The 13728-nt window shown below is 43.0% G+C and overlaps 1 protein-coding gene across 2 annotated transcripts; it reads right to left on the reverse strand.

Annotated features, from left to right (window-relative positions):
- Positions 1–512: 512 nt before the first annotated feature.
- Positions 513–13728, reverse strand: sp2 (sp2 transcription factor). Of its 2 annotated transcripts, none has more exons than XM_020588213.1 (8): positions 13605–13728; positions 10182–10258; positions 8891–9649; positions 5464–5682; positions 4916–5210; positions 3341–3518; positions 2759–2952; positions 513–1694 (listed from the first exon to the last, which is right to left on the reverse strand). In XM_020588213.1, the coding sequence occupies exons 1-8, from the start codon at positions 13609–13611 to the stop codon at positions 1594–1596; spliced, it is 1830 nt and encodes a 609-aa protein (XP_020443869.1). In that variant the 5' UTR covers positions 13612–13728; the 3' UTR covers positions 513–1593. The 2 variants fall into 2 exon arrangements, with proteins under 2 accessions (XP_020443869.1, XP_020443870.1); XM_020588214.1 differs by lacking the exon at positions 13605–13728 and adding an exon at positions 13445–13594.

The raw sequence follows: 13728 nt of genomic DNA on the forward strand, positions 1-13728 counted from the left end.
ATCCAATTTTGCTTTGCTTAATTTAAACATGATTTAAAAATGACTTTATAACTAAATTTCTCCACATCATTCTGTTGTATTTGGATGATCGCATGTACAAACAGGTGACAAACTAAAGAACGACCCAAGATAAAGAGTCCCAGTGAGGTGCTGGGCCGTCACGTGCCACCAGAACAGCTCCACCTTGGCACTGACTCTCCCAGTCCGTGAACTCTACTGGAGGGATGAACACCGTTTTTCCAACAGATGTTCCCCCATGTGGTCTGTTCATGGTCATGGTGGTAGTGGAGACGCTAACATGTCGCTCCAACATCAGCTGGGTTGAGACCTGGAGACTGTGAAGGCCCGACCATATGACTTACATCAAACCATTCAGTGACCCCTCATGTCCTATGGATGGTGGCACTGTCCTCATGGAAGAGACCACTAATTTATTCTGGTTCGTCCTTTCACTTGTCACCTGCCTGTATCTAAAGAGGTTCCTCTGATTTCAGTGGACCTCTGTTGCTTTATTTTTTTTTTTTTGGACACTGATCATAAAATTTTTGATAGTTTATAAGGCACATCTGGCCCTGAACCTCATACTGAACCCCTTCCAAGCTAAGACTGATGTGCTGCGGATGTGTTGTGAGGAGGTGGCAGCTAAGTGACTCTATCTCCAATCAGTGCTTCAAAGCAAACTTGTACATGTTAAAATGTTTTAAATGTAAATGCTTTTAACATCCTCTTTATATGTCTGCTGTAAAATGTTCCCGTTTTTAACTTTAAGTCTCAATTAGTCCATTGTGTCACGTTTCCCTTCATGCCTACTTTGTAAATCAATTTGTAACAACTGTAAGGAAAAATTTATAAAATGTTTATTATCATTATTAATATTATGTATAATAACATGTATATACACACTTTAAAATGGCTGATGTAAACTTCTAAAAAGTTTTAAAAGTCTTAATTCCAAAGCAAGGGGAGATTTATGCAGTGGAACCTAATGGTACGTTTTGGGTAAATCAGTAGAAACTCCAGTGAAACACAGATAGCTCCAAGCAAAATTTCCATCCCACTCAAGTAAAACAAATTTCTGGTAAATTTAGAAATAAAGATGTGGAAGTCTTTCATTTTTTGGTGCTTGACAGCCATTTTCTGGGAGCTCCCACACCAAACAAACTTAAAAAAAAAAGCAGAAAAGCAAAAAGCAAGTGGTCTTGGGTGTTGGTGTCTGAATATTTCTTTGTTTTTCCTCCAGAGACGTTCATAAATAAGCAAGCTGAGTTAAGCATTTTATGTGTGAAGCCTCGCCATCTCGTCTTCTTACACGTTCAGCCGGCACTGGTTCTGGCCTTTGGTCAGAACAGAGGAAACAAACAAGATAAACTATAATTATTACATTTTCTGGATCAGTCTGAAGTCCACCAGGAAGGATTACTTTGTACACCACGCTACACAGTGTCCTAGAGGACTGAGAGGTGAGATAGGGTCTTTTTGTTTTGGAGTATTTCCCATTATGGGATAAGCCAGAGACACTCCCTTGGAAACGTCCCCTCTACACCTCCTTCCTCCAACCCAGTTTCTGAGAGTTTGTCTGCGTATACAGTCTGCTCACAGGTTCTTGGTGTTTATGTGAGTCTTGTAATGCTTCGTCAGGTGGTCGCTCCTCATGAAGCGTTTCTGACACTGGCTGCACTCAAAGCGCTTGTCTCCTGTGTGGGGGAAAAAAAAAGTTAGGTGGGGGGGTCCTGTTTTTAAGGTCAAATAAATTATAATATATTAAGTCTCTCAAACAGGCCTGGGGCAACACAACATAGCTTCCTGGGAAAAACTACAAACATTTATTAAAGCTTTTACTCAGTACTGGGCAGGCAGTAAATCACAATCAGCTATAACCGCCAAGTATGTTGAGCATACGAGGAACGTGTCTCTGGCACAGAGGCTCTCAGCGTGTTTGAGACAACAGACAGGGGAACAGTGCAATGAAAGGTAGGTTAGGTGTGGGAGAAGGAGGAGAGGCACTATTCATAAACATGATATACATATATACACATTTTGAGCTGGTGCATGTAGCGGTACTATTGATAATTATTGCTCTGCAGTGGAGTCCTGTTGCTTTAGACATAGTTAATCAATGTTATCAGCTATCTACCAGCAGAGGAAAGCAATCATATCATTACCATTAAAAAAAAATATGTTCACACACCCAAAACTATCAAAATGCTATTTATTGATCTGATTTTAGAAGTGATCCTCATAGCACTTCCCCTAGTTTCCATTCTTCTTTCATATTTCTAAAATCCTTTACTATTTCAACATAGCTGATAGAAATGTGGCTGGGGGGGATATCTGAAATCCTCTCATCTGAGAGGCTGGAACCAGAAAATATCTGGTGTTGTTTCACTATTTTAGCTTGAAAAGATGGCTGAAACAATTAATCAATTAAATCAAATAGTCACCATATGGTTTAATCAATTTACTAATTGATTAATAGATATTAATTGTTAATAATTGTTTCAGTCCCTATAATTCATAACTGCCCTGCAGATACTGTTCAAAGGTTTATATTGAAGGAAAAAGAAAACTACAGAAATAAATGCAAATCAAACATTCTAAGTCCAGTTTTCTTTCAGTCCTTTTTCAGTTTGTATTTCACTGTTTCGATGATTTGTAGCTTTAACCCTTTAATCTCACCCAGTTTTATTCACTGGCTACCCATCTTTGCACACATGCTGCTGTGTGTGTGTGTTTACATGAGTTTCAGTTTCTACAGTACCCGTGTGTGTCCTGGCGTGCCGCTGCAACTCGTCGCTGCGTGTGAAACGTTTGCCACAAAAAACCCAGTTGCAGACGAAGGGCCTCTCCCCGGTGTGCAGCCGGACGTGAGCTCTGAGCAGTGATGTCTTCCTGAACGTCTTCTCGCAGCCGGGGATGTGGCAGATGTGCTTCCTCTTCCCCACCTCCCCAGGCCTGCACAGGGTACACACACAGACACACACACTCACTCACTGAGTGAAACATTCAGTTTCAGGGTAGACGTGTGTCCAAAATTAGCACCTACCAGTATATGATTTAGCATCAATATTTAGTTTAATGCATAAATGGTTATTACATTTTCAAACAGCATGGTCATGAGTAAATATAGATTTTCAATACACAATTCAATTACACAAACATCTCAGAATGATATTTTAGCAAAGAACTGAAACTCTGTCCATGACAACCACCTCTAGCTGGTAATATTCATTTTAAATCTGTTCCTGTCTGTTAATTGAATGTTGTCCCATGCACACCAGCCAGGAAAAACTGGGCAAGTAAAATGTAATACTGGCCCATATTTGTCCATCTGTTGACTCACCTCTTGTCTGCATCCTTACAGTTGGGACAGGTGCAGGCCATGCGTCGCTTCTTCTCTCCTGGTTGGCCAGGCAGCTCCAGAGTGAGGGTCTGGTCTAGATGGATGGCCGGCTGGCTTGGTGTTGCTGCCAGCTGGAGCCCGCCACCCTGCATCGTCTGCACCGTCAGGTGCTGCTGGCCTGACAAACACAGAGACAGACACACTGTAAGAGATAGCAGGAGCAGCCAAGCTCCTCTAAAAATCTAATTACACTACCAGTTGACTGCTGTGAACCACACTCAGCATAAATTCTAATTAATGATAAATGGGCACATTAATATAATACAGACAGATGAAAGCAATGAATTTACAATATGTTCTAAACAGATGGTGCTTCTGTCTAGAGCTGATTAAGAATCGGTGGTTTTTACTTTTGCATTTAAATAAATAAAAAAATCACCTCTTGAAAAATAAATGTTTCCCTTAGAACTGGTGCATTAGGACATAACTGCTTACAAAACATACTGAACTTTATTTTATCAAAGCTTGTCCATGTGTTTCTGATGTGTTGTATGCTGAAAGAAGAAAATTCCCCAGGTAGAAAAATTCCTGATAAAGCGGCTATTCTTAAATAAATCACCCTTAATTAATAAGTAAACCGTTTCAAACATCTAACAGCCACTGGAGTAGCTACATATAGTGCATCTTCATCACTCGCTGCTGTTTCCGGTTCCAGTTCCTGCGGAAACTGTATTCACTTCCTGTTTCCTGTGTCTGCACCGTGTTGTGCTTGCTACCAGATTGTGTATGGATTAAGGTCACTAATTTCTAGGTTTATCTGAACAGCTAATGTTTTGAGTCACAACATACGCCCACACTACTTAAGCACCTGTGTTACAGACGTTCTTGCTAATTTTCAAATGTAGCTATTTCCAGCTAGCTAGGCCCATCATGCTGGTGCGGAGCCTACTAGACGTAGCTTAGCCCAAGTGCTCAATCTATGCATAAATCCACTGTTTTGAGTTGGCAAATTAACTGTACAGTGATTATGTTTTATTAGCAGATGACTGAAGTCTGAGTCTATAAATGTCCTTTGATTTTTTCCAGAGAAAATCAATAGACTATGATGTCACCTTGTACTCAGTCATGACAATCAAACCACAGACAACTTGGAAACACAAACCAACATAAAGCGAGTATTCAGACCGACCCGGTAAAAACGCAACTCCCTCCACAGAGGGCTGCACTGATCAGGGGGTGAGGGGTTGCAGGGGGACGGTTAGATGTTAGGTATTAGGGTTAGGGTTATGATACAGCCACGTTGTGATGAGTCGACGTGAGTGGCTTCCCGTGAGCGTTTGATTGTCCCCTGTACGTGATTCGCCAATGCAGCACCTTTGCGTGATGGTTTTACGGTCCTGTGCGGTCAAAGTTGAACCAGATCCAGGTTTTTCACTGCATAGGGCTGTGTCGTTTTGCCAGAGCCCCCTGCTGTGCTGGAGCCGGCCACAGTGAATGCAACCCCCTAGAGAAATGAATGAGGAGAACTGCGTTTTTCACACCTTTGAAACTCAGTCTGAACTTGGCCTAACTCACCTCCCGCATTGGTGATGGTGACAGGAACTCCCTGAACTTGGACCCCATTGATGCTGATCGTCTGCACAGCCTGAGCTGTCGAGGACAGCTGCGACGTATTTAACGCTATCATCCCCCCTGCCGGGGCAATTTTTGCCAGAGTCCTCTCCTTCCGCGCCCCAGCCGGCATCTTCTTGGTGCTGGCAGGTGGCGAAGTGGTAACGGTGGCGACCGAAGTGGCAGGGGTTGTTGTCGTGGAGGGAGAGTCCTGAAGCAGAACCGATTGCCACTCGCCCGATGCCGTTTTGAAGAGGATCTGAGTGAAGAAAACAAACACTGTCTGAAGATTTCTTTAAACTGGACTTAGGGCTGCCTGACAGGAAAAATAAAACCTCTCTTAGGGTCCAGAGGAATGTTCATGTCCAGAGGCAGATAGCCACCTGGAGTCAAACAGTGCACTTAACATTGAACTTAACATCTGAGCCTTTATGAATGTAGTCACTGGTGTACTTCTACCAGCATTTCACAACAGCTTTGAGTGGCATCAGAACTCATAAAACTGTGGATACCTGTGTGGGTGTAGGCTCTGTCGGGGTGACTTGCAGGCTCGAGGGGACCGGCGGTCTCTGTGGGACGGGTGGCAGCGTGGCAGAGGCAGCCTGTACCACCTTCAAGGCCTGCTGAGGGATCTGAACCACCTGAGAATCTAGTTTGGACTGGACCAGCTGGACCTGCTGCACCACAGCTGGCTGCCCAGGACTCTGCACGATCAGTAGATTGTTACCAGCCTGCAAACACAGAGACAGAACAGGTTGACGTCCCCATACCAGGCTTTTAGCCAGTGCTGGAGTGGTGTGACCATATCTGAGAAGGAAGGTATTTAGTGAATGAGGGGGATATTTACTAAACCTGTTGCAAATTAACTTCAGGTGTGCAAAATACTGTCACAATTTTTCAATTTAGCAGCATATTTACCAACACTAACAATGTAAACGAGCACAGCCACAGCAGTGTTAATTTGAATGCACTCCCACTGACACCGTAAGGATCTGAGGCCTCGTTTATAGCTGCTGCGTACGCCACTTCCCACAGAAAAATCTGGATTTACAGACTAACTTGACGTGAAATTGTGCATGCCTGCATATAAACTCTGATCAAGGCGTACACACTTTTTGGATACCAGGAAAACTGGCGACAGGGGTGCTGAAGCAGTGAACTGAAGCCAGATTTTATATCGATCCTTCTTAAGGGTTTATCTTGATATAAAATCAATAATCACATCAACAATGTCACCGACACTCAGGCAGCTGTTATATTGTGTCTGTGCTTGTAGGACACTACTTATTCCATGAGCACCTCTGTTTTAAAAGATCCAGGACGATCCAAAACCTTAACTGTTTACATCAGTGACTGATTAATAAACTATCATTTATGCAGTGGATGGGGCTGGTTCATCACCACATTCCCCAACCCTCAGAGCTCAGGGGAGAGGGTCGGGCCGTGTGAGTCACACTCAGTAGCCTACCGCTCGTTTTGAGCTGGAGCACGCCACAGCGCAGCTGAAAAGCCGAGGATGTGGCCAGGACGTGTCAGGAGGCAGGTTCTGGAGAGTCTGGCTCGCCTTTCTATGACATTAACTCTGAATATCCTGATTTCTTGTCATCTCAACCACGGCAGCTAAACAACTAAATAATTCAAATGTGCCCCATTTTCATTATAGAACTGGAGAACAAAGTCTTTTAATACTGTGACTATCCACCCAACTACGATTTTTATTTATTTCTGTTTTCTCACCTAACGTGTGTCTGTGCTGTCAGGGGCAGCAGCGCACAGAGCTCACTGGAGAAGCTGTGGTGCCAGACACTCTCTGCCTTCTCCTGCCACCTCTCTGACTCCTCTACACCACCTGCTCTCATCATCAGCTGTGAAGATGAGAAGCACATGGGGACTGTGGATTTAAATACTGTGGTTCTTGTTTAAAGATATTTACAGTGTGAGTTCATCAGTTATGCACTTGTCTACAGCCTTTACATGCTTAACTTCCAAGTGACAGCTTGCTGCGCCATGTCTCCGGCACAACCCCGGTGCATACTCTGACAATGTGCAGCCTTTAAGACATCCACCTTCAGGTCTGAGCACTTTGTTTAATTTGATGACTGTCCTATTTGGTGTATTAGCAGCAATCAGCCTCTCAGATGTTTTGTTTGGAACACTGCCTTCATTCTCCACACGAACAACATGTATATCAACATTTTCTGTTTGTGTTTTATGCACAAGTAAACTTTTGTTATGGACCTTATGCACAGTTTTGTAAATGAGGCCCAAGGTGAATGAGACAAAGAGTAGAAGAAAGCGTATGTTTATTGCTACTGAACGAACACACAGTATTTTCAAGCTGCAGTTACCCAGTCTTCTGCAGACAAATCATTTTTCATTTGGATCAGTAACTGAAGAATGTTGTGACCTGAAAGCCTGTAACAGTCCCTCACTTTCTCCTCCAGCATCCCCCAAAAAAAGGAGATGTGATTTACAAACACCCTCTCCTTCCCCACGTTATCTTAATGCCAGTGACATCTCCAGTTAATAACTGCTGCCACGCATTTTAAACCCGCTTTCTCCTAAAGTTAAACCTCTGTTTCTCCTCCCTGATTTTGCATCCTTGAACCATGAGGATTAGCTGATGTTATCTGCTTTGTATCACTGTAAATGTAATAACTTTGTTTGACTGTGTGGACAAAACTACAAACTCAGGGTTCACTTACTAGTTTGTTCTGGCACTTTATTCAGTCAAAATACAATCAATTAGCTCCATCAACATTTAACTTCTGGCTTAATTCACTTTCCTTTAGCTTGTACAGTAAGTGAACTATGAGTTCAGAATATTGTATCACAGAAACTCTTTGTGTTTCCAGTGGCAAGAATGAACCATGTGTTTGTAGGGATGCAACGATACCAAAAACTCACAGCATGATACTGCCTCATAAAACGGCCATGATACAATACTTATCACAATATTAATAAGTGAAGAAAAAAAGAACAATGCCCTTTACTAAATAATAAATCAGTGGTTTTGTATAATGTGTATAAAAGATAATGCAACAGTCAACAGTCGATAGTCAAACTAGGAGAAGTGCTTTTATGAGTTAAAATAATATAAAATGTTATTGCACCAGCTGGATCTTGTTATTAAAACAAGTCACAGTCACAGCTAACATCAGTGCTTTAGTTCCCCCCTTGGCAGGTTTAACTTTCTCTGGCTACCAAACCAGATGAAATGGTTATCCCCACTCCCAGCCACCGCAGTATGGAGCAAGCTGTTGCTTGCCACACCGGAATGACGAGAAGAAGACGCCAAACTACACAAGAACAAGCTAGATTTGTGCTTTACTACAGGGGTTTTTCAAACATTGTGGTCTAGTTTTTCAAGAGAAAGGACTTTAAGGGTGGTTACTAAGTGGTTGGTGTAAATGTGCCTCCCCTTTGTTTGCCCATCTCACCAGTCGTGTGCCCACTGTTTCTGGGAGATGTATCCAGGACTGTCTGTATTAGATATTGCTAGCATTGCCTTCGTCTGGCAGTATTTGCATATTGTTTGTCAGTTTCTTTTTTTGCCCATGTTATTTCTTTAAACAGGAAAACTGAAATGCCGTCACACAACAGCTTTAAAAGTTGACAATGGAGCAGCCGCTATGTCTGTTTCAAATTCTGGGACCAGAAATAATCATATGTAATATCCTGGTAGATACTGTCACTGTACCATGACGTGATATAGTGACATTACAAATATCATTACATCCCTGTGTGTTTGCATCACCATAAAAATGAACAACTGTATCTTTCCCAGTGGTCACTACAGCTCCAGAGCCTCACAGAGTACAGTGAAACATGTTAAGACCGTTCAACACAGCGGTGGATACTTGCATTGCTTGTAGAGCAGTATATGGTAGGGGAATGTAACAGAAATGCATTTTCTTCTGCAGTAGCAGCCAGATGTACCTGTATGATGTTGTCACCAGCTTCTATCAGGATGGTCTCCATCTGTTCTGGGGGTGGGGAAGCAGCCTGTGCAGGAGGAGGAGCAGGTGGAGGCTGAGCAGCCACAACCACTTTCTTCTTCCTCCCTCGCCGTCCTTTTCCAGGAGTGGAAGGAGCAGCTGCCGTCTCAGTGACGATTTGAGTGCCGCCCACCTCTCCGGTCGCCACGTTGAGCGGCAATGTGAGCCCGCTGGGCAGCTGCACCATGTTTGCAGCAGTGCTGTTTGGCTTCCGCAACTTAGGGGAGGGCTTGATGGCAACAGTCTTCTGTGGTGTGACCGGAGTGGTGGCAGCTGCTGGAGCTGGCACAGTCATGGGAGTGGTGATGAATGCCTGATTGGTGCCTGGTATGAGCTGGATCTGACCTCCCTGTGGCATCACCTGGATAGTCTGGGCACCCTGAATCTGCGGCACCACCTGGTACTGGATGTTGGCAGGGGCTGGGGTATTGGTGCACGCTGGGCTCTGCTGGATAGTGAGGACGATGGGGTTGACAGGAGCCGTGGAGCCCAGGCCAGCAGGGAGCTGGATCACATTGCCCTTGGCTGACAGAAAACCCAGGTTTTTGGGTGGAGCAGGGGCGATTGGAGCCGGCTTTATGGGAAGGAGTCTGCGGGGCTGCGGCTGTGCTGGAGGAGAGGTGGCAGGAGCCTGAGCAGCAGGAGGGCCGATCTTACTACAGGTGGCAGCCAGGAGGGCCAGCGGAGATGGCTGGGTGTCCTACAGGCAGGAACAGAGTCAGACACAACAACTCAGATGCAACTCACACAGTCTGGATTAAAACCAGCCTGAGCAGGTCTGCACTATGAGGCAATAAGGTGAGACAGCAGGAGATAAGAAGTAAAAATAAACAAGCGAAGATAAACCAAGAGGTAAGCCTTCAGCTACACAGTCATAAACACTGTCAAACAAGTGGTGTGGTAGGTGTGGCCCTCCATATATATGTATGATCCTCAAGCTAAACGCACAGATACTAGTCTCATATACCAATACTGATTTTACACTGATGTAACTCTGTACTGTTGAAGAGCACTTTTCTTAATCACACTGCCATACTATCTCAGATCCCACATGTGTGAAATGCTTTGACACGTTCATTCATTTCAAATGGGAAAATCAGTACGACCCTGGCAGAAAAATGTGCAGCAATGTGAGTGTATCATGGCTTAACAGAGATAACAATGTCAGGAGAGTGCAATAGTGCAAACAGAGTCCAGGGAGAAGTGAGGCACAACATCTGGCTATCACTCACTTGTGTGGAAGCGGTGGAGGGCTGAAGGTATTCGCTGGGACTGACAGTAACAGTGGTGGCCATACTGTCCTGTTGTTCTGGAAAAAACAGACACAGCAGAGTCAGAGTCGAGGGTTAGGACATCACAGGACATTCCTGCAAAATAGAAGGAGATCTGAGAAAGACAACCTCTGTTGTGTCTCACTGTGACCACAATGTGATCATTAAGCATCATCTGTTACAATAGTGAGGTCATTTGTATCTTAACCGCACATGGGCAGTATGGCTGACATCTCTTAAAGCTCCTCTAGTGAGACTCAAAACAAAGTGACACCATCAGCTGCTCCTAACTACTCTTTGCCCCTCCCAGCATATCCTCTTTCCTAGCGATGAACTACAGAAGCCTTGTTGGGACAAACTGTACAAAATGAAGCCTCCAGTCTAAGGCTAGCATGTGTCAGTCCAGTAGAACGCCCTGGTTAATGCTAACGTGACACATAGCTCCAGTTCCTCCCAAATTAAAATCATATTAATTCAACACAAAGTTAAAATCCTAACCATGCTAGGTGGCTAATGCTACCAAAACATACAGGTTAGCTTTAGATGCTAACACATCCAGAAGGAAGAAGGCCACATCTGTATCCATCTAATTTACAGACTTGGACAACACATGGTGGAGGGTTATCAGACAATGTGCAAAAGCTGAGATAATGCATCTTTAAAGCATTAAGGGATGCCAGTGGTTTCAAGGAATTTCCCCCCCTCAATGTTTCAGTGTTGTGGCAGATAATAAAAATATTCACAGATCTTATGAAGGGAACTGTGGAGTCCCATGTATCGTTGTATTTGGACATACTATTGTCATTACAGGACCATACTGAAATGTTGCATGTTTAGCCCATTGTGCTGGTCACAGATACATCACTTGCTGCTAACCATTTTCAAAAGTGTACCGTGTTCTTTTCATATTCGTGAATACGTTTTTAATATTAAGTACTTCTGTGTACACCAAGTGATAATTCTTTTGTTGTTTTAATGGGATTTGGTTGGTGCTACTCTAATCGAGGTAATGACCACACCTTTAATATTAAGTACAACAAAATGCAGCATTTGGATCTAGTGCAAAAGCTCATGTAAGGTCACTGACATTCTTTTTGCAAAACATCTAGTAAGCTGGTTTTTATGAAGTGTGCTGACTGGTCATGACATCTGTTATGTTTGGCACTGGGAAGGTAAAAGCACAAACGAATATCAAGTTACTGGCAGTGATTCAGATGCTCTCAAAGCACAACTGGACTGCAGTCTAAAGCACTGTGTGAGGAAGAGACACTAAATTTATTGAGCATATTATTTTTCTGTTTAGACAGTCACCATAAGTGCATTTAGGGCAGGCTGCCCGAGAGTTTAAGAGCTGGGTAAATCTTGAGCACCAGGCAGTGCTGCCTAATGGCCAAGACAGGTTGAGGCTGTTACTGTCACAGTGCTCCAAGTAAAGCGGTACACTTGTGATCTACACTGAGTGACCTCTTCCAATCCATTAATGCCTGACCTGCTTGTACACAAAAACTGAATCACAGGATTTTAAGAATCCATACTCTGAAATAAATTCAGGTGCAACAGACAAAAGCTAAATTTAAATGCAGGCAAATCTGTGTCTTTATGCAGATTTGGGTGTGTTTGTAGCTTTAACTCAACATCTGTCATCATTCACAAACTTATAAACTAAACTGAAATATGTGTATTTAAAAGGTTTGAGCACAACAGCTGAGCTCAAGGCATGTTAGCTGGCAAACACTTGAATCAAGCAGCAGGTGATGCATAACCACATGATAACAGTTCAGTGACCAGCAACACTAATGAGAAGTGCACAAGCTGCTGGGGAGGCCTGTTTCAGAGATCTACCAGAGCTGCTGAAGATGCTGATTCCATATTTTCACTGAGGAGCATTAAAGTAGTGCAGTTTGTGCCTTAATACTGTTACATTTCACAGAGATGAGCATTTAGGCTTTTTGTCAGCTGCAGCTATTAGTCAATTAATCATGTTTTCTGATAAATATATTGCAATTTAAGAAAGACAGAAAAAACACGGCATATATAAAACTGCTGTTCTGAAGGCATTTCCAGAATGGTTATCTGGGAATCTGCATGAAAATTATTTTATCTGCTGCAGGATTTAAAAAAAACATTTAGCTTGAAATAACTAGACTGCTTTCTCATCTTGCACACAAGATTTAAAATATTTGTGGTATGCTTATATAAAATTACAGAAAGTAACTTCAATAGAGCTAAATATAACTAATAGTGATAAACTTGAATTTCGTTTCACTGTGTACAAACAGCCAAAAGATGTTATTTCCATCTATAATCTTTGGACAACTTGGGAGACAAGGTTAAAATCTTTTCTTATCATGTGATGAACAGACTTATTTCATCTGGATGGTTAGAAAACCACCTGAGTATATTTCTTTTTAGAAAACCTTAGCTCCGCTCTGTGACTCCATTGGAGCTTGCACAAGATAAACTTCTTGTTATGAGTGAAATGTCTTTGACACATCATCAGCATGAGCTGTGTAATCCGCCACCTGTGACAACACTTTACCCTGACAGAAAATAAACTCTGTGTTGTGACTTCTGCCCAGCAAACCAAACAGGAACTGGTTCCTCTGTTACAGCTGCATACCTGTTTAAGCTAAAGTATTACAAATGCAGCTGTGGCTTTAACTTTACAGTCAAACAAGTCTAAAAACATTCAGGCTGCTGAGCCACTAACCTCTGAGGGTTGAGACACACAGCTGCTGCAGTAACTAAGCAGACAGCTTCACAACAATGAGCAGAAATATATCAATTTGACAACCGCCAGTTATGCTTGTGTCTTTAAGGCCTGCCAGAAATGAAGAAATATATATTTAAAAAAAAAACGTGTGGCCTCAAGATAGCGCCGCCATCAAACGCATACTGTTGGTTTGGTTGGCTGTGGAAGCAGCAACGTTAACTGGGTAGCAATACAGACTGGGGTAAACTGAAGAGGCTAACATTCATTTCAAGCTGATTTGGTCCGTATGCAGCACAGTTCAGCAAACAAAGATGGAGCCATTACTTACGCCGTTTAAACAACTATAACTAATATTTTATTGTGGAATAGATGGGTGGTGTAAATGCACAGCCACATTTTGTGAGGACAAGTAAAGCACCAGCTACATTGCATAGCATATTTGGCTAGCTGACGCGTAGCTAGCAAGTCAAACTCTCTTTGATAACGTTACAGAAAAAGGCAGCCCTTTTACCGGAAGTGCATTGCTTATTTGGGTTTACACAACAGCTCGACTCCCGTTAAAATCTACTCGTTCATACCACACAATGAGCAGTGATGTTCTGTTATACTGAAATATAACATTTTATGAAGTACATTGTAATATAAACACTAATGTTTTAATTCCTACCCACCGCTCATGACGACATTCGCTCTCCGCGAGCCTTGAAGACCGAGCCCATGGAGGAACGCACACGCGCTGCTGCACCAATCCCCGGACAATGGAGAGTTGAGCGACAGCCCGACTGACCAATCACC

This window comes from Monopterus albus, unplaced genomic scaffold (genome assembly GCF_001952655.1).
Source record: "Monopterus albus unplaced genomic scaffold, M_albus_1.0 scaffold513.1, whole genome shotgun sequence".
Lineage (NCBI taxonomy): Eukaryota > Metazoa > Chordata > Actinopteri > Synbranchiformes > Synbranchidae > Monopterus > Monopterus albus.